The sequence below is a fragment of the Schistocerca piceifrons genome, chromosome 3 (assembly GCF_021461385.2).
Source record: "Schistocerca piceifrons isolate TAMUIC-IGC-003096 chromosome 3, iqSchPice1.1, whole genome shotgun sequence".
Classification (NCBI taxonomy): Eukaryota; Metazoa; Arthropoda; class Insecta; order Orthoptera; family Acrididae; genus Schistocerca; species Schistocerca piceifrons.
Genome location: NC_060140.1, coordinates 332226556 through 332249266, shown reverse-complemented (window position 1 = coordinate 332249266; position 22711 = coordinate 332226556). Strand labels below are relative to the sequence as shown.

Genomic DNA, 22711 nt, shown 5'->3' with positions numbered 1-22711 from the left:
AACACCTTATAACTTGGATGTGAGTAGTTAAGTGAAAATAGCATCAAATCAAGTAAACATTCATTAGAATTTAGGGAATCAAGAAGGGAATACACAAAAGGAGACAAAGATAATGCAACATTAAAATATAGATCAGAAGAAGCCAGAAAACGAAATACACTACCAATAAGGCACGAAGACTTAAGATATGAAAGCAGAGAAAATATAAGATAAAAACTGACTGATGTATAAAAGAAGGGAAGACACAGATATATACAGAAGAAGATAGGATGGAAATAATAGAAGAAGGAATGTCAATCAGTATAAGACCTAGTCTTTGAGATATTTCTACTTTTTTTATTCTTCTTCCATCTTCTCTCGACCGTGCCAGAAGGAATGTCTGGCCTCAGAACTGTGAGTTCAATTAATCTTTCTACCTGAGGAGGTATTTATATTTGATCTGACTTTTACTAGTCTGTAAATTATTATTTGAAGAATAATGATTTACCATCTTAAGTTCGAAGTTTGCCATCCTAGTATGCTAATTAAACATAATTACACACACTACACAGGATTGTTACCTTTGTGCCTGTTCCATGGGCTTCAATATAATCCACACTTGCTGGGTCAATAGAAGCTGATCTGTAGGTCTCTTCCAGCAAACGTGACTGCATTTCTCTTGATGGGTAAGACATGCTTGTGGTTTTATGGCCATCAGTGTTTATACCAATATGTACAATTTCTGCATAGTGACGGCGAGCAATATCAGATTTTTGAAGAAATATTGCAGCTACTGCTTCACTTCTTACATATCCATCAGCTGTTATCAGAACAGAGGTTAAATATTACTCTTGAGTATAATTACATGACACTGCATATCCTTCCCAAACAATTTTCCCATGATCAAAACTGCTAAACCTATAAAATGTGGAAGAATATGGGTACAAATATTTTTCTGTGCATGAAAAATAAAATTCTTTATTTAAGAGTAGGCATTCCAGGTGGTTAAGACATATTATTATTCATTTCTTTTAATTTAGGAAATACACTGACCATGTATATGGTAACACTTCTCCAAATATATAAGCTTGGGTCCTTTGTTACAAAGACATTTGCCAAACTTTATCTCATCTAGTTTGTATATACCGCCCTATCTCCTTTCAACTCTTCAGTGTCTTCTGACTTACATCAGTAGCCTTTTCATGAAACTCTCCGAAGGTACCAGTTTAGTAATGATTGAAACAATACCATTCAATGTATCAAAATCTATCCTGAAATAACCATTCTCTCCAGAAAGGAAGAGTCATGTGGCATTGTTGGCTGGTAGCCATTGAAGATTAGGTTCAACTACCTGATCAGAAAAGCTTTTCTTCCTCAATGAACAACAGGCTGTATCTTCACGGCATATGAGAGTTGAGTCTACAGTGTATTTGTTCATTACTATTGGACATGTATAAAGTGTGGCCAAGCTGTATGTTCCTATCTGTTGCATGCATCACCATCAACCATGTCACATGCCCTCATTCCACAAGACACAGCAGAAAGGTTTGGAATTCAATTGAAAACACTGGCATGATGGTGATCAGGAACTTCACACTATCACATCTCCTTCTGTTGGTCAAATACGGTGGTGAAAATTTCTTACACTATCAGCAATTGAACTGCTACCTCTGAGTCAAGCATAACTGAACTGGCAGTCCCATCTAAAAACAATGTTTCAACCACTGAGGTGCAAAACTGATGGAAGCTCTTGGCCAGACACTCCACTTGCAAATTTAGCTTCAGTTACATCATTCCACTTGGTCAGTAAGACCTCCAAGGCTGACATAAAATACATTCTCTACCTCATCACCACAAGAACAATATCTACAAGTTTTCCAAGTTCAAAAATCCCAACTACCCACACTCACTCCATTTTGGCTACTTATTATACACTGAGAGGATTGCCACTATTTGGAGTAGCATCTTAAGCGCATTGCCCTTAGCCTACCTTCATAAGAATAACAATAACACTCATCTCATCCCCCCTCCCACCCTAAAACTTCAGCATCTGTTCAAATCCAAAGCTTTGCTGTCATTTAACAATACATTCTATCATGCCCCCACACATTGTAATTTACTATGCCCTTCATTGGACTTTTCATGCTCGTATATGTCTCCTTTAAAAGCTAGATCTTCAAACAAAGTGATGTAACACAAATAGCTAATCATATAGCAACTTCTCATGCTAAGCTGTTAATGAGCCATTCACACTTTGTAGGAATTTAAAACTTTTTTGTGGCTCAGAAGTGTGATAACAACCTTATGATATGGATCCAGAGGCAAAAAGCCCTGCATCAATTTCTCTGACACTTCAAATGCTTTACAATTTATATTCATCCAGTCCTCTCTGCCTCTGAAGCCATATTGTTGGGCATTGCTTTCTGGATCTTTAAAAATCTTTGTCAGCTTAAATCTGCTAACCACCATCTCCAGTCTGACAGTTACCACTCCTTTCATTTCAAAAATTTCCCCTCTATATTCTAGGTAGACAAAACTGCACATGGAAGTGACAACAGTGGAAAATCATCATCAAACTGAGGAGAACATACAAATATGCAGAAGCACATAGGAAGGTCAATAGAAACATAAAACAGAAAACATAGAAAAATGTGGGAAACAGTCTGTCTTTAAACAGCAAACATAGAAAAATGTTGGAAACTGCCCGTCTTTCTCAGTTAATAAATTAATCTGATGAATAAAAACCATTTTCAAGCACAAACTCCATTATTAACCTTTCAAATAATTCCTTATCTTGAAGAAATTTAATATCACATGGAAGTGAGTTAAAGATTTAGGTTAAATTCTATGGGTCACAGTGTATGACATACTTCCTTCTTGTGTTATGATTGTGATATGTTTAATTTGTTTTATGGTATAACAAATTGTTGCTTGTGAAGCCATGAACAAATAATTACATTCTGAGTAGTGATCTATATCCTTACTTGCTTAAAAAGACCAAAACAGTGGGTTCTTGGAAGCACTCGATACATAAATCTGACAACTTTTTTTCAGTGGAAACCATGTTTTTGGTACCAGTGAACTGATCCAGAGGGTGATTCCATAGCACTTAAATGTATGAAAATAATCACAACAAGCAGATTTTAATATACTGTTATCTCTGATATTGGATATTACATGCAAAGGTTACTGGGCAAAGTCTTTTCAAAACAAAGAGAATGTGATATTACAAGTTAATTACATATGCTGCAAACCACTGTGAAGGGATGGCAGAAACTACTTAGCACTATACTATGCATTAGTGCCTCTGTAATTTGTCTAATCCTGTCTTCACAGTTCCTATGGGAGTGATACATAGGGATCTGAAGTGTATTACTAGGGTCTTCTCTTAATACTGGCTCTTGAAATACTGGACATAGGTTTTTGAAAAAAATTGTGGTAAGGTCTTATGGGACCAAACTGCTGAGGTCATCAGTCCCTAAGCCTACACACTACTTAATGTAACTTAAACCAACTGAAGCAATAGATAACACACCCACTCATGCCCGAGGGGGGACTCGAACCTCCAACATGGGGAGCTACAAGGAATGTGACAAGGTGCCTTAGACTGCGTGGCATATAGCAATGTTTGATGGGATGTCTTGTCATGCCCACTATAACAAAACTGTGATTTTCCCAGTTGATTGTTGGATGACTAAAATCTCCACTGATTACAGTATGCTTGGGAATTATATATGCAAGTAAACTGAGGTTTTCTCTAAATATTTCAGTTGCAACAGTAGATGAGTATTGTGGGCAACAGAAAGAACCAATTACCAATTCATGCCCACCCCTAAAACTGAGATGTGCCCAAACGCTCTTGCATTCAGTTTCAACTTCTATCACAATGTATAGGAGTTTCTTGGCTACTATGACAAACACACCACCTCCATTTCCCATTAGCCTATACTTTTGATATATACTTAAATTTTCCCCAGAAATCTCACTAATATCAATTTTAGGCTTCAACCTGCTTTTTGTACCTAGCGTTATGTGAAATTCGCTGCTTTTCAGGAGCTCTTCAAACTCTGTTCTTTTGTTGTGAATGCTTCAGCAGTTAATTATTAGGATTTTAATAGATTTATCAAAATAGTTTTATCAAATAAAAACAGTCTCAATCACGTTTTCAGAGTTTTGTTTATTAGCAGCCAGTTTTGGCCCCTTCCTCAGACCATCTTCAGGCTTTTTCCCACCATTATGCCTGCTGGTGGTGGCAGATGGAGCAAGACATCCTTACTTCTACAGATCTTGCTCTGTCTGCTACCACCAGCAGGCATAATGGTGGGGAAAAGCATGAAGATGATCTGAGGAAAGGTTTGAAGCCAGTTGCCAATGAACAAAAATCTGAAAATGTGATCAAAACTGTTTTTATTTTTTAGCATTTTATACTGATCGCTGCTTTGCGCCAATTACAAAATGCTTTCTAAAATTTTAATACTTTTACCTGTGAGATGAATTCTGTTGAATTTACACTTATACTTCTGGGCCTCCTACAGCTGTCATTCTCTGGACTGTCTGGAGAGTTGCCTAATCTAAAAATACCCTTGTGTGCACCCCACATACTGCCAGCTACCTTTGTAACAGTCTCTGAAGAGTAGTTCATACTTGAGCCATTTAGAGTCACTCTACAGCTCTCAACCCTATGGCACAAGTCCAGAAAGTTGCAGCCTAACTTGTCACTGAGCATTCAAAATTGCTGGTTCAGACCTTCATATTGCCTCGGAACCAGGGGGCTGTGATCAGTTCTGAGGACAATGCTGTAAACTGTGAACTTCATTGAAATTCCATGTGAAAGACTGGTCTTCACAACTTTCTCTGTCAGTCACCGGAATGACCCAAGTAGTACCTCAGAGCCCAGATGACAACCATCATTGGTTCCAACATGTGCCACAATCTGCAGCTGGTTGCACCCTGTTGCCTCAATGGCTGCTGGAATAGCCACTTCAACATGTTGAATTACACCCCCTGGCATACACACTGAGTTCACCTGTTGTCCTTTCCTGGCTCTTGCTGCCATTTCCCTAACGGGTATCATTATTCACTATACATTTAACTGCCAACAATTAATATACCCCAATCTTTTGTGTTTGTTTTTTCTCAACACAGAACAAAACACGTAGCCCTAAATTTGGTGAAGTGAATCCCACTGACCCAGTTTCAGTTTCAGTGAAAGACCACCTTGAACTTGGTTAGAGGGATGAGTATAACAACCTGAGTTCTCCCTGGGCCCCATCTACACTGAACAGAGTGCCTAGATTTACCACTGACATGCCACTTGCAGTCACGTACGAGATAGAAGAATCCTTCTCATCCTGTATGGTAAGCCTCCCCTGACCCATGGTTCTGGGTGACTTTCCCAAAATCTAACACTTTTCCTAGACCTTTTCCTTCACCCTTCTTCCTTCCCCTTCAACCCTTCTGCCTGAAGAAGGAGCCATTGGCTCAGAAATTTTGCCAATCACAAGAGTCTGTTATGTGTCTGTTCTGCCATCACTTGGTGAGCAGATTTTTTATGTATCCAATTAAATAATTCCCTATAAGAATTGAAATAAATACACAATATGAGATTTCTATAAAGGCAACAGGAAAAGCTGTGGTAAAAACTACTCATTACCCAAAAACTTTCTCAGGTTAGTTATAGTCATTAACAAACTCAAAAATGAGGTAATTTATGATAAATGTAGATAATATACACTCCTCTTGAAGGAAAAATTAAGTGACACAATATGTAATCACTGTATCTGCTACAGTAACTAAATCACAAATGCCAATTCACTACAAATTTGATTATGCACAGGACATTAGTAACTTCCTCAAATTCTCAAATATGGTATGGGATCCCAAAGATGGGATGCACAGGTGTTTTGTGAGCAGTCTTCTTCATGGGCTAGGCACTTTCCCAGTAACCAGCTAAAGAACCAAAGTTTGTCATCCACTTTATTTACAACAGAGGCTAAATGATAACTGATTTTCATACACCCAAAAACTGTAAATCCAAGTATTTATATTTATTTATTTATTTATTTATCTTTTGAAAAAGTACATTGTATGGATCAAGATATATTTTCATTTCATGCACCAACAGGTACATAGTTTTAACTGTCTACTGTTTAAAAAAAATATAATTTATTACAAAATTATTCTAGGGCTATTTCATATTAAATTAGATTTTGGTCTCTTGGTATCTTTTGATACAATAATGGTATTGCAATTGTTTTGAACTGTAGTGCACATAAATTCATTAACACTGAGACTTTTTTGAAAATGTTTTTATTGTTTATTTCTCTCAAGAATGAAGGGAGTTTTTAAAGGGCTTTTGGCCCAGCATATGATGGTTTTTTTTTGTGTTTTGTGGTGTTGTGTGTAGGCTCATGTACGACTTACTCCAATTATGACTCATTGATACTGTAGTTAAAGGATACAACTTTTCTGGATTTTAGGAAGAGCACACTTTTATTTTTCTGTGCATTTAAAACAAGTTGCCAATATATGCAACGCTTTGATACAGTATCAGGATCTGCCTGAATATTTGTACAGCTTTTTCAGACAGTACTTCATTAGAGGTAATTGCATCATATCCAAAGACACTCAAGTTACTGTTAAAATTGTCACTGGGGTCATTAATATACAACAATCATACATTATAAGAACAGCAGTGGTCCCAATACACTTCCATGAGACATGCCTGAAATTACTTCTCCTTCTGTCAATGACAGATTACATGCTGCAACCTTCTTACAAAGAAATACTCAATCCAGTAACAGATTTTGTTTATTATCTACAATCATCACGCTTTTGTTAATAAACATTGGTGTGTTAGTGAGTTAAATGCTTTTTTGGAAATCAAGAAATATTGCATTCACCTGACTGACTTGATCCACAGCTTCTACGAAGACATGTGAGAAAAGTATAAGTTGGGTTTTGTATGACTGATTTTTTTGAGAATCCATGCTGATTGCTAAGGAAAAGGTCATTCTGCTTGACATACACTCCTGGAAATTGAAATAAGAACACCGTGAATTCATTGTCCCAGGAAGGGGAAACTTTATTGACACATTCCTGGGGTCAGATACATCACATGATCACACTGACAGAACCACAGGCACATAGACACAGGCAACAGAGCATGCACAATGTCGGCACTAGTACAGTGTATATCCACCTTTCGCAGCAATGCAGGCTGCTATTCTCCCATGGAGACGATCGTAGAGATGCTGGATGTAGTCCTGTGGAACGGCTTGCCATGCCATTTCCACCTGGCGCCTCAGTTGGACCAGCGTTCGTGCTGGACGTGCAGACCGCGTGAGACGACGCTTCATCCAGTCCCAAACATGCTCAATGGGGGACAGATCCGGAGATCTTGCTGGCCAGGATAGTTGACTTACACCTTCTAGAGCACGTTGGGTGGCACGGGATACATGCGGACGTGCATTGTCCTGTTGGAACAGCAAGTTCCCTTGCCAGTCTAGGAATGGCAGAACGATGGGTTCGATGACGGTTTGGATGTACTGTGCACTATTCAGTGTCCCCTCGACGATCACCAGTGGTGTACGGCCAGTGTAGGAGATCGCTCCCCACACCATGATGCCGGGTGTTGGCCCTGTGTGCCTCGGTCGTATGCAGTCCTGATTGTGGCGCTCACCTGCACGGCGCCAAACACGCATACGACCATCATTGGCACCAAGGCAGAAGCGACTCTCATCGCTGAAGATGACACGTCTCCATTCGTCCCTCCATTCACGCCTGTCGCGACACCACTGGAGGCGGGCTGCACGATGTTGGGGCGTGAGCGAAAGACGGCCTAACGGTGTGCGGGACCGTAGCCCAGCTTCATGGAGACGGTTGCGAATGGTCCTCGCCGATACCCCAGGAGCAACAGTGTCCCTAATTTGCTGGGAAGTGGCGGTGCGGTCCCCTACGGCACTGCGTAGGATCCTACAGTCTTGGCGTGCATCCGTGCATCGCTGCGGTCCGGTCCCAGGTCGACGGGCACGTGCACCTTCCGCCGACCACTGGCGACAACATCGATGTACTGTGGAGACCTCACGCCCCACGTGTTGAGCAATTCGGCGGTACGTCCACCCGGCCTCCCGCATGCCCACTATACGCCCTCGCTCAAAGTCCGTCAACTGCACATACGGTTCACGTCCACGCTGTCGTGGCATGCTACCAGTGTTAAAGACTGCGATGGAGCTCCGTATGCCACGGCAAACTGGCTGACACTGACGGCGGCGGTGCACAAATGCTGCGCAGCTAGCGCCATTCGACGGCCAACACCGCGGTTCCTGGTGTGTCCGCTGTGCCGTGCGTGTGATCATTGCTTGTACAGCCCTCTCGCAGTGTCCGGAGCAAGTATGGTGGGCCTGACACACCGGTGTCAATGTGTTCTTTTTTCCATTTCCAGGAGTGTATCTCATTATGTTTCAGCTCATAATTCAGCAATAGATGGACACCACTGGATGGTGTTTTTACAGATTACTGCCATTACACAGCTGAGTCTGACCAGTGCTTTCTTCCAATAAGTGGCCACAGTTTTTGATCAAGGAAGCAAACTCAGCTGCAAATTCTGCACAGAATCTGGCAAGGATTCCATCATGCTATGAGCCTAATTTATTTTTAGCAATTTCAGCTCTTTCTCCGTGTCACTGGCACTAATATCAATATCATTCATCTTTCCAGTGGTGTGATAATTAAACTGGGGCAGTACTTCTCTATCTTTCTTTTAAAAGAACATTTGAAAATGGAGCTTTTATCCATGAGTCTCTGAACACCAGCTTTGGCGCCACTGACATCCTTTGGAAGGTTATTGTGTTTTTTGACAGTTCTATTGATAACATTCTGCTATGGTAGTCACTGAAGGTTTTACACATAGTCCTTTTAACAGCCAAACAAGCTTCATTCAGCATCTCTCTTCCAATAATCATGCAAAACTCTAACTATCCTAAGCAATTATATGATGATTAAAGCCTGAGGGTTTCTCCAAAATTTCTGTTACATCCGGAAATGTAGGCACAAGGAAAACCCCAATATATGTTTATTACATGACCACCCTTGCCACTGAGGTTTGCCCATTCAGTCTCACATGGTGCTTCAATTTCTATCTCAGTGGATTTGAGTTTCTTATCTACTGAAACAAAGCCACCAATTTCATTTCACCTTAGACTATGCTACACTGATTTAGTTAAAAAATCTCACCTCTGTCAAATTTGGGTTTTATCTACCTTCCTGTACATTTTTTCAGATGTCTACTCTTTTTTAGAAGTGTTTTGAACTCTGAGACTTGGTTTCAGATGCTTGATCACTAGGATTTTAAATGTCTCACCTGTGGCTGGAATTTCTTCAGGTCTTACGATAGCAAGTACTTTAGTATTCTGCTAGATACCCCCTCGAATCTATGAGAGTTATTAGTCTTCAGTGATTCAATTATTTACTCAATCTCCAATCTCACAGTATCATGAAGGAGTATTTCAGATAAACGTGTTGGAAATCTATTTTCTGAGAGAGTTATATGATTCCCTGTAGGAAATAAGTTTCTATTTAGCTCACCTGCTACATTCAGTTAGTGACTATTAAAAACTCTACATGTATCCAACTTACAAGTAACTCAAACATTTCTACGACACACTGTCTATACATTCTCAACCCAGTGCTGCTGATCAATCACTTACTTAATGCCTGACCATATTGTTTTAATTTTATCCTGAGAATTAGCTATTGTATTTGCATACAATATACTTTTTTGCCTTCCTAATAACATTTTTAAGCAGCTGTTCGTAATGGGCTGCTGCAGCTTGATTGTGACTGTTTCTGATATTTTTATATAATCCCCACTTTTTTCTTCATGATATTCTTATCCTCCTAGTCAGCCACCCAAGCTGCCTGTTAATGTTAATACCTTGTTCTGAATGTTCTAATGGAGAGCAACTTTCAAAGAGCGTGAGAAACATGTTGCATTATATTTATCGTTTAGCTCATCAGCTCTATGAACATCCTGCCCCATTTGTTCCTTAATGATGTTTTAAAAGGTCTCTATTGAAATTGGATTAGATTTCCTACATAGTTTGTCATTATGTTTAAAGTGTAATTGAGCAAGGGGAAACTACAGCCGTAATTTTTCCCGAGGGCATGCAGCTTTACTGTATGATTACATGATGATGGCGTCCTCTTGGGTAAAATATTCCGGAGGTAAAATAGTCCCCCATTCGGATCTCCGGACGGGGACTACTCAAGAGGATGTCGTTATCAGGAGAAAGAAAACTGGCGTTCTACGGATCGGAGCGTGGAATGTCAGATCCCTTAATCGGGCAGGTAGGTTAGAAAATTTAAAAAGGGAAATGGATAGGTTGAAGTTAGATATAGTGGGAATTAGTGAAGTTCAGTGGCTGGAGGAACAAGACTTCTGGTCAGGTGACTACAGGGTTATAAACACAAAGTCAAATAGGGGTAATGCAGGAGTAGGTTTAATAATGAATAGGAAAGTAGGAATGCGAGTAAGCTTCTACAAACAGCATAGTGAACGCATTATTGTGGACAAGATAGATACGAAGCCCATACCTACTACAGTAGTACAAGTTTATATGCCAACTAGCTCTGCAGATGACGAAGAAATTGAAGAAATGTATGATGAAATAAAAGAAATTATTCAGATTGTGAAGGGAGACGAAAATTTAATAGTCATGGGTGACTGGAATTCGAGTGTAGGAAAAGGGAGAGAAGGAAACATAGTAGGTGAATATGGATTGGGGGACAGAAATGAAAGAGGAAGCCGCCTGGTAGAATTTTGCACAGAGCACAACATAATCATAACTAACACTTGGTTTAAGAATCATGAAAGAAGGTTGTATACATGGAAGAACCCTGGAGATACTAAAAGGTATCAGATAGATTATATAATGGTAAGACAGAGATTTAGGAACCAGGTTTTAAATTGTAAGACATTTCCAGGGGCAGATGTGGACTCTGACCACAATCTATTGGTTATGACCTGTAGATTAAAACTGAAGAAACTGCAAAAAGGTGGGAATTTAAGGAGATGGGACCTGGATAAACTAAAAGAACCAGAGGTTGTACAGAGATTCAGGGAGAGCATAAGGGAGCAATTGACAGGAATGGGGGAAATAAATACAGTAGAAGAAGAATGGGTAGCTTTGAGGGATGAAGTAGTGAAGGCAGCAGAGGATCAAGTAGGTAAAAAGACGAGGGCTAGTAGAAATCCTTGGGTAACAGAAGAAATATTGAATTTAACTGATGAAAGGAGAAAATATAAAAATGCAGTAAGTGAAACAGGCAAAAAGGAATACAAACGTCTCAAAAATGAGATCGACAGGAAGTGCAAAATGGCTAAGCAGGGATGGCTAGAGGACAAATGTAAGGATGTAGAGGCCTATCTCACTAGGGGTAAGATAGATAACGCCTACAGGAAAATTAAAGAGACCTGTGGAGATAAGAGAACGACTTGTATGAATATCAAGAGCTCAGATGGAAACCCAGTTCTAAGCAAAGAAGGGAAAGCAGAAAGGTGGAAGGAGTATATAGAGGGTCTATACAAGGGCGATGTACTTGAGGACATTATTATGGAAATGGAAGAGGATGTAGATGAAGATGAAATGGGAGATACGATACTGCGTGAAGAGTTTGACAGAGCACTGAAAGACCTGAGTCGAAACAAGGCCCCCGGAGTAGACAATATTCCATTGGAACTACTGACGGCCGTGGGAGAGCCAGTCCTGACAAAACTCTACCATCTGGTGAGCAAGATGTATGAAACAGGCGAAATACCCTCAGACTTCAAGAAGAATATAATAATTCCAATCCCAAAGAAAGCAGGTGTTGACAGATGTGAAAATTACTGAACTATCAGCTTAATAAGTCACAGCTGCAAAATACTAACACGAATTCTTTACAGACGAATGGAAAAACTAGTAGAAGCCAACCTCGGGGAAGATCAGTTTGGATTCCGTAGAAACACTGGAACATGTGAGGCAATACTGGCCTTACGACTTATCTTAGAAGAAAGATTAAGGAAAGGCAAACCTACGTTTCTAGCATTTGTAGACTTAGAGAAAGCTTTTGACAATGTTGACTGGAATACTCTCTTTCAAATTCTAAAGGTGGCAGGGGTAAAATACAGGGAGCGAAAGGCTATTTACAATTTGTACAGAAACCAGATGGCAGTTATAAGAGTTAAGGGACATGAAAGGGAAGCAGTGGTTGGGAAGGGAGTAAGACAGGGTTGTAGCCTCTCCCCGATGTTGTTCAATCTGTATATTGAGCAAGCAGTAAAGGAAACAAAAGAAAAGTTCGGAGTAGGTATTAAAATTCATGGAGAAGAAATAAAAACTTTGAGGTTCGGCGATGACATTGTAATTCTGTCAGAGACAGCAAAGGACTTGGAAGAGCAGTTGAATGGAATGGACAGTGTCTTGAAAGGAGGATATCATATGAACATCAACAAAAGCAAAACAAGGATAATGGAATGTAGTCTAATTAAGTCGGGTGATGCTGAGGGAATTAGATTAGGAAATGAGGCACTTAAAGTAGTAAAGGAGTTTTGCTATTTGGGGAGCAAAATAACTGATGATGGTCGAAGTAGAGAGGATATAAAATGTAGGCTGGCAATGGCAAGGAAAGCGTTTGTGAAGAAGAGAAATTTGTTAACATCCAGTATTGATTTAAGTGTTAGGAAGTCATTTCTGAAAGTATTTGTATGGAGTGTAGCCATGTATGGAAGTGAAACATGGACGATAAATAGTTTGGACAAGAAGAGAATAGAAGCTTTCGAAATGTGGTGCTACAGAAGAATGCTGAAGATTAGATGGGTAGATCACATAACTAATGAGGAAGTATTGAATAGGATTGGGGAGAAGAGAAGTTTGTGGCACAACTTGACCAGAAGAAGGGATCTGTTGGTAGGACATGTTCTGAGGCATCAAGGGATCACCAATTTAGTATTGGAGGGCAGCGTGGAGGGTAAAAATCGTAGAGGGAGACCAAGAGATGAATACACTAAGCAGATTCAGAAGAACGTAGGTTGCAGTAGGTACTGGGAGATGAAAAAGCTTGCACAGGATAGAGTAGCATGGAGAGCTGCATCAAACCAGTCTCAGGACTGAAGACCACAACAACAACAACTCTTTTTTAGAAGTGTTTTAAACTCTGAGACTTGGTTTCAGATGCTTGATCACTAGGATTTTAAATGTCTCACCTGCGGCTGGAATTTCTTCAGGTCTTACGATAGCAAGTACTTTAGTATTCTGCTAGATACCCCCTCGAATCTACGAGAGTTATTAGTCTTCAGTGATTCAATTATTTACTCAATCTCCAATTTCACAGTATCATGAAGGAGTATTTCAGATAAACGTGTTGGAAATCTATTTTCTGAGAGAGTTATATGATTCCCTGTAGGAAATAAGTTTCTATTTAGCTCACCTGCTACATTCAGTTAGTGACTATTAAAAACTCTACATGTATCCAACTTACAAGTAACTCAAACATTTCTACGACACACTGTCTATACATTCTCAACCCAGTGCTGCTGATCAATCACTTACTTAATGCCTGACCATATTGTTTTAATTTTATCCTGAGAATTAGCTATTGTATTTGCATACAACATACTTTTTTGCCTTCCTAATAACATTTTTAAGCAGCTGTTCGTAATGGGCTGCTGCAGCTTGATTGTGACTGTTTCTGATATTTTTATATAATCCCCACTTTTTTCTACATGATATTCTTATCCTCCTAGTCAGCCACCCAAGCTGCCTGTTAATGTTAATACCTTGTTCTGAATGTTCTAATGGAGAGCAACTTTCAAAGAGCGTGAGAAACATGTTGCATTATATTTATCGTTTAGCTCATCAGCTCTATGAACATCCTGCCCCATTTGTTCCTTAATGATGTTTTAAAAGGTCTCTATTGAAATTGGATTAGATTTCCTACATAGTTTGTCATTATGTTTAAAGTGTAATTAAGAATACAATTTGCATCAGATGACATGAACTAAGGAGACCTACCAGCATCCTCTTTCTTGCACATTCACTTACAAAATACCAAGAACCCTCTCTGGCTTGAGCAGAAATGTTCTGAAGTCAGAGCCAGTGAACCAATAATAACAACAATTAGAAGTTTAGTTCCACTAAAGTCAACCAGAAAATTCAAATACCTGTTCTGTGAAGTGCTTTGGAACATCAACAGACTCAAATAGAATACCATTTTTCACATACATAGCCACTCCCCCACACTGCAAAGAACTGCTAGAAAAACAGTCAGCTAACCTGTATCCTGGTAAAGGAAACCACTGATTTATTACATTATTTAAGAAGTGCTCTGAAATACTAATAATGACAGAGTCAACGTCTATAAGCAGTTCATTAATGTTATCTCTAATACTGTGTATATTTTGATGAAATATCCTAACTCGGTCATTACCTGGATACCTAACCTTTGTCAAAAGTGATTTCTTTGTTAGAGAGGCTTCCTTTAAGTAGGAATACCTATCAGCTGACTTCAGTCCAAAAAAGGTGCAGCTCTAACATAAACTACTACACAACTTTTCCCATGACTAATCCCACCAACCCCCCACTACATTGTCACCTACAAACTTTGCCAACCAATCTTTCCCATACCTACTGAGGTGCAGACCATGCCTACTGAAGCCTGCCCTGTTGATAAGACTAAGCTGGTACCACTCAGTGTGATCCACGCCCTCTGTCACCAGTACCTTCTCAAGCCTCTTGTTGATATGCCTGACAGCAGTATTAAGACAAGGTCTATCATGACACTGAAACAGTTGCACGAAGTGCACATTACACCGTCAGTTTGAGTAACTATCTTCAAGGTCACCACCTATGTCACACTCTCCATCCCCATCAAGACTCCCAGCTCCACCCACAATCACAACCTGACCTTCTTTTGCATAATTCCACTCCCCTATGTTAACACCCTAGCCAATCCTGCACTAAATTCGCAATGATGTTTGTCTTAATGTGGAGCCTCAGTACTGATGAGTGAAAAGCTACTGAAAAATCATCCATTTTCTTGATGTCACTTATCATAATTTTCATTAATTTTTCTTCCTCATTTGATGATTCACTCTCCAGTTGTGTTACAGTCATAGGCATAAATCAGAAAATGGAAAATCCTGGATGAAATGTAACAATACCAGAGAAGGAAAGTTGCTACTCACCATATACCGGAGATACTGAGTCGCGATAGGCACAACAAAAAGATTCACACAATTATAGCTTTCGGCCATTAAGGCCTTTGTCAGCAGTAGAAACATATAAACACACACACACACACACACACACACACACACACACACACACACTCACGCAAACCCAACTTGCACACATGTCTGCAGTCTCAGAGAGCTGAAACTACACTACGAGCAGCAGCACCAGTGCATGATGGGAATGGTGACTGGGTGGCGGTAAGGAGGAGGCTGGGGTGGGAGGGGGAGGGATAGTATGGTGGGAGTGGCGGACAATGAAGTGTTTCAGTTTAGACAGAGGGCAGGAGAGACGGTGCGGAGGGGGTAGGGGGTAAGTAGCGGAAAGGAGAGAAATAAAAAGAAATTAAAAGGCTGGTGTGGTAGTGAAATGACTGCTGTGTAGTGCTGGAATGGGAACAGGGAGGGGGCTGGATGGGTGGGGACAGTGAGTAACAAAGGTTGAGGCCAGGAGGGTTGTGGGAACATAGGATGTATTGCAGTGAAAGTTCCCACCTGCGCAATTCAGAAAAGCTGGTGTTGGTGGGAAGGATCCATATGGCACAGGCTGTGAAGCAGTCATTGAGATGAGGGATATCATGTACAGCAGTATGTTCAGCAACAAGGTGGTCCACTTGTTTTTTGGCCACAGTTTGTTGGTGGCCATTCATGCGGACAGATAGCTTGTTGATTGTCATGCTTACATAGAGTGCAGCACAATGGTTGCAGCTTAGCTTGTAAATCACATGACTGGTTTCACAGGTAGCCCTGCCTTTGATGGGGTAGGTGATGTTAGAGACCGGACAGGAGTAGGTGGTGGTAGGAGGATGTATGGAACAGGTCTTGCATCTAGGTCTATTACAGGAGTATGAGCCATGAGGTAATGGATTGGGAGCAGGGGTTGTATAAGGATGGACAAGTATATTGTGTAGGTTCAGTGGACAGCGGAATACCACAGTAGGAGGAGTGGGAAGGATAGTGGGCAGAACATTTCTCATTTCAGGGCACGAAGAAAGGTAATCGAAACCCTGGCGGAGAATGTAATTCAGTTGCTGCAGTCCCGGATGGGAAATCCTCCTCTGTAGGCGAACTGTGGGACTTTGGGAGATGGTGGATCCTTGCTCCTTCCATCTGCGTCAATACAGAAAAGTTTCCTTATCCCTAGCCAGATCCCAGTCCCGCATAGTGTTCCTGCATTGTTGCTTGGCTCATAAAATCCCCCCTAATGGCCTTACCATCAAATTATCCATCTCTCATTGCCACCCCTCCTTCCACAATGACCTCCACCTGTTCAGATTCCACCAATCCTCAGCGCTCACCAACAAAGTCCTGCAAAACCATATCAACCAAGTCCAATCCTCCTTGCAGTACCTTCTCTCCATCCACAAAATTCACCTGCTATGTAATCCCAAATTCCTGGAACCCATAACACACATTGAAACTCTTGCCCTGCAGGAACTTGAGCAACATGCACAACGCCACCTCATAAAGCTCACCATCCTACTCACTTCCTACTCCCGCCTTGGAGTACCACTGTCCACCACTCCTACTACAACCTCCAAACCTCCCCCATGCCCCCTCATAGCTGACAAACCCTGTCTCGCAGACCTACTACACTTACCCCACCATCAAAAACTCCTTCCCACCACCACACACAACCCAGAACCTGAACAGACCCACAACACAGTTATGAACCTTTCCTCCAGAAGCCTTAGTCCCACAGAAATATCAGTCCCTTCCAAAGGCCTCACCTTTTGCCCCACTCCCAAATTCAACCATGCAGGACTAGTTAAAGACCTTCTCTCCTTCTCCCGGTCCCTAAAGTGGAAACACTTTTTTGCCACCAACCCGACCAATCGGACTCAACCTAAGACCAATACTGAACCTTGCCTAACTCAGTTCACTCCTCCAGCCAACCATGATCCACCCCCACTGTCTCCAAACCACCCCCTGTTTACGTTCCAGAATTTCTTAACCTTGAACCTGGCCTCAGCCTCATTCCCCAAATCCCTCAACATGCAAACTAACTTTACATCTGCAGAAATAACTGCAGTCCACCATCTAAAAACCAATCCCAACCTTATAATCCTACCTACATCTACATCTACATCTATGTGATTACTCTGCTATTCACAATAAAGTGCCTGGCTGAGGGTTCAATGAACCATCTTCATGCTGTCTCTCTGCTGTTCCACTCTCGAACAGCACACGGGGAAAATGAGCACTTAAATATTTCCATGCGAGCCCTGATTTCCCTTATTTTATTGTGATGATCATTTCTCCCTATGTAGGTGGAAGCCAACAGAATGTTTTCGCAATCGGAGGAGAAAACTGGTGATTGAAATTTCATGAGAAGATCCCGTCGCAATGAAAAACACCTTTGTTTTAATGATTGCCACTCCAATTCATGTATCATGTCTGTGACACTACCTCCCCTATTTCGTGATAATACAAAACGAGCTGCCCTTCTTTGTACTTTTTCGATGTCATTCGTCAGTCCCACCTGATGCGGATCCCACACCGCACAGCAGTACTCCAGAATAGGACGGACAAGTGTAGTATAAGCAGTCTCTTTGGTAGAACTGTTACACCTTGTAAGTGTTCTGCCAATGAATCGCAGTCTTTGGTTTGCTCTTCCCACAAAATTATCTATGTGATCATTCCAATTTAGGTTATTTGTAATTGTAATCCCTAAATATTTAGTTGAATTTACAGCCCTCAGATTTCTGTGACTTATCGCGTTATCAAAATTTAGCTGATTTCTTTTAGTACTCATGTGAATAACTTCACACTTTTTTTTTTTATTCAGGGTCAACTGCCACTTTTCATGCCATACAGATATCTTATCTAAATCATTTTGCAAGTCATTTTGATCATCTGATGACTTTACAAGACGGTAAATGACAGCATCATCTGCAAACAATCTAAGACGGCTACTCAGATTGTCTCCTATGTCGTTAATATAGATCAGGAACAATAGAGGGCCTATAACACTTCCTTGAGGAACGCCGGATATTACGTCTGTTTTACTCGATGACTTTCCATCTATTACTACGAACTGTGACATTTCTGACAGGAAATCATGAATCCAGTCGCACAAATGAGGTGATACTCCGTAGGCACGCAGTTTGATTAGAAGACACTTGTGAGGAATGGTGTCGAAAGCCTTCTGGAAATCTAAAAATATGGAATCAATTTGATATTCCCTGTTGATAGCACTTATTACTTCATGAGTATAAAGAGCTAGTTGTGTATCACAAGAACGATATTTTCTGAATCCGTGCTGACTATATATCAATAAATCGTTTTCTTTGAGGTACTTCACAATGTTCGAATACAGTATATGTTCTAAAACCCTACTGCAAATCGATGTTAGTGATATAGGCCTGTAATTCAGCAGATTACTCTTACATCCCATTTTGGGTATTGGTGTGACTTGAGCAATATATCCCTCATCTCAATGACTGCTTCACAACCTGTGCCATATGGATGCTTCCCACCAACACCAGCTATTCTGAATTGTACAGGTGGTAACTTTCCCTGCAATACATCCTACATTCCCATAACCCTCCTGGCCTCAACCTTCATTAGTCACTGTCCTCACACATCCAGTCCCCTCCCTGTTCCCATTCCAGCACTACACCCAGTCTTTTAATTTCTTTTTATTTCTCTCCTTTCCGCTACTTACCCCGTCCCCCCTCCGCACCTTCTCTCCTGCCCTCCATCTGAACTGAAACACTTCACTGTCCGCCACTCCCACCATACTAACCCTCCCTCTCCCCACCACAGTCTCCTCCTTACCCCCACCCAGTCACCATTCCCATCATGCAATGGTGCTGCTGCTCGCAGTGTAGTTTCAGCTCTCTGGGACTGCAGACATGTGTGCAAGTTGCGTTTGCGTGTGTGTGTGTGTGTGTGTGTGTGTGTGTGTGTGTGTGTGTGCGTATGAGTACGTGTGTCTACTGCTGACAAAGGACTTAAGGGCCGAAAGCTATAATTGTGTGAATCTTTTTGTTGTGCCTATCATGACTCAGCATCTCTGCTATGTGGTGAGTAGTAACTTTGCTTCTCTGGTATTATTAGTCATAGGCATAATATTTGCTGAAGGATGATGGCACTTCAGATAGAATGAACCCATAGTGTAGCCTTTTTAGGAATTGGTTTTATATTTATTTTCAATATAAAATTCTAACATTTCATTAAATACCCCTCTTCTTTTACATTTTGAAAAGTACATTCTGGTACAGACATGCCTACGGCCACTCACACTTCTGTGTAGTCTGCTCTGGAGGGCTAATCACTTGGGTTTACTCAGTTCGGAAGCCCACCTGAGTCTACACAATTGATGATGAAATCAGGAAAATGACTGGGAACACTCCTCACAAAAATTTGAAGATTGTGTTATTCTCTAAGTGGTATAACAAATCCTGGTGAAGCATTCAGTTGAATGTGTAAATGCAGAGGTTCAGGAGAAGCTCAAAGAGGGTTGATCACACATGTGTGATTCATGTGTCGCCCCTCACACACACCTCCTTTCCTTGGGAGACATTACTCCTGAACCCATGAACATGTTCTGTTTGTTGTAAGTATGTTGGCAGTCCTCATTCTGCTCTTTGATTTATATCAATACAAGAGCATGTTTACAGATTGGCACTGTTTTGACTATTACTGATTTCTAGAAGCACCAAATGAAGCAAGACCACTGTCTATCCAACAACTGTGATTTCCTATATTTTCACTAGACCTTTCTTATGGTAAATTGTAAAATTGGAAGACAGCTACCAAATAAATATAGACACAGTTGCAACAATCAGTGGTGAAACAAGAAATGACAGATTGGATAGTACAAAGGGTAACAATCATAATACACTAAGATTTTTCCTTCAAAACATAGGAAGTTTGTCATTTCTACAGCTGTGCTATGTAGGTGCCACAGAAATTGCAGTTATGAACACAGAGGGATACACATTATTATCACTTTACTGTAGGGGTAATATGGAAAGGGGTAACGGTTGTATATTAGACTTGAAAACATACACGACAGGTTTTCTCATACTTTAAAAGTCTTCAGTGGGAAATTCGTAGACGTTATTAAGCAATTAGAGATGGCACTAATAAAACTTAGTTGAAATAATTGGGAAATCATTTTATATGGACATTTCAATTAAGGTTTCATCTTACAAATTTCTGATTGAGGACAATTTCAGTTACTTTGGTTTGATCCCCACAGCAGCATTTCACAAATAATAAAAGGAGTTGGTGCAACATGAACTGATAATTTATTTCAAAATCAAACTTTCTTGCACATGAAATCAGCCCATAATAAATGGTTTACCAGACAATGATAGTCAAAGTCCAGTAAAAAAAAAAAAAAAAAAAAAAAAAAAGGGAAGTGAATTTGGCCATGATATTGCTTCCGTTGAGATTGACATACCATTCTACAACAGATGGGTGCCACTACCATTGATATTTTGAGTGGAAACAATGTCAAGACAACCACACACACACACACACACACCTCCTTTCCTTGGGAGACATTACTCCTGAACCCATGAACATGTTCTGTTTGTTGTAAGTATGTTGGCAGTCCTCATTCTGCTCTTTAATTTATATCAATACAAGAGCATGTTTACAGATTGGCACTGTTTTGACTATTACTGTGCATCTTCCTATGTTATGTTTGGCAAAATGATCACAAAATGTATGGTCAGTGAATCAAGAAATGAAAAAAGTAATGAATCAAGAAAGAGAAACATATTACAGTGTGTTAAAGGAAGACTACAATTAAATCTGCCAGACATGAAGGACAGGGTTGTACCAGTCACTCAGGAAAGGGAGTGTCAGCTAAAATGCCTGGTGAAGCATGTAGCCGAGTGTCATGGACTTATTATGTAACAAACTAATGTACTATAACAGATACATAAAAAAGCTACTTATCATGTAATGGCAGGAGAAAACACATAAAAAACTTGAGGAAATGTACAAACTTTCACAGGCAATGGCTCCTTCTTCTGGCAGAAGGACTGAGGAAGAAAGAAGAGGGACGAAGGAAAAGGGCTATCAAGGTTTAGGAAAAGGGCAGAGTTATGGAAACATTGCCCAGAACACTAAGTCAGAGGAAACTTAGCAGACAGGATGAGAAGTAAATACTGATTGTTGGGGACTGTACCTGATGAGATTTGAAAACCTGATAGCTGGAAGGTGGAAGACATTGAAATAAGCAGGACAGAGATAACTGAGAAAAAATAATTCAAGAGTTAATAAGAGAGGAAAGCTAATTGCATTATACATCGTAGACATGTGAAATGGGAGCAAATAAAAGACACAGAAAATTATGAGGGAGTACAGAAAGGAATAATTACTGAGAAGCAGTGCTGAAATGAAAGAAAACGTAAATTTAGGGCATTTTATTGGTGAGAATGAAGGACATATACTAATGCCAGTTCCCAAATGCATAGTCAGATGCCAGGGAGGAGAATCCAGATAGTAAGTGCGTTGAAACAGGGACCGAGGTCATGACAGTCATGTTGTACAGCATGCTCTGCAACAATATACACCCTCTGTCTATCCCCATCCATCCTAATTTATAACTTGATGATAGTCATACCAACAAAAAAGGTTGAACAGTGTTTACATAATATATGGTACATGACGTGCTGTTCCACAGGTAGCTCTACTTTTGATAGTACATGTTTTGACAGTTACAGGGCTGGTATAGGTGGTGGTAGGAGGGTGAATAGGGGAAGTCTTAGAGTGGATACAGTTACAGGGTCAGAAGTCATAGGGTAGGAAAATTGATGCAGGAGGAGCATTGGATCTATCCAAGATATTGCAGATATTATGGGGGAGGGGGTGAAAGAAAGCTATTCTAGGTGGGTGGGCAAAATGTAAGAAAGAATGGACCTCACTTCAGTGCAAGCTTTTAGGAAGTCATAGCCTTGTTGAAGTAGCTGATTAATACCTTCAAGTACAGCATTAAATGACAAGAGGTGTATTCCTAAAATGTTTCTTGGAGATATCACCAGTACCAGGATTGGATGTGATGGCCCGGGAAATCTGGTTTTGAACTAAGATGTTGGGGTAATTACGTGTAGTGAAAGGTGAGGTGAGGATGTTGGTGTATTGCTGTAAAGAGTCTGCATCTGAACAAACATGTTTGCCTCAAATGCCATGGCTGTACTGGGAGGAAATGTTTAAAATGGAAAGGATGGCAACTTTCAGAATGTAAATACTGTTGCTTGTTAGTATGTGTAATGGTCATGGAAATGTATAGCTGATCCTCAGTGAGGATGAGGCCAGCATCAAGGAAGGTGGACAGAGATTTGGAAAATGAACATGTGAAATTTAATTGGAAGAATGTATTTTGATATTTCAAAAAAATTTTCATGTCAGCCTCACTGTCAGTCTATATGCCAAAGATGTCTTCATTGTATCTAAACCAAAGCAAGGCTGAAGCCTAATGGATCCCAGGAAAACCCCCTCCAA

General features: G+C 40.5%; 1 protein-coding gene across 1 annotated transcript in view; it reads right to left on the bottom strand.

The window, feature by feature from the left end:
• Positions 1–22711, bottom strand: part of LOC124788632 (fatty acid synthase-like) — a 507799-nt gene that overhangs the window by 333698 nt on the left and 151390 nt on the right. The window contains exon 6 of the mRNA XM_047255903.1: positions 561–799. Coding sequence (XP_047111859.1) covers positions 561–799 — 239 coding nt within the window. The remainder of the gene's footprint in view (positions 1–560; positions 800–22711) is intronic.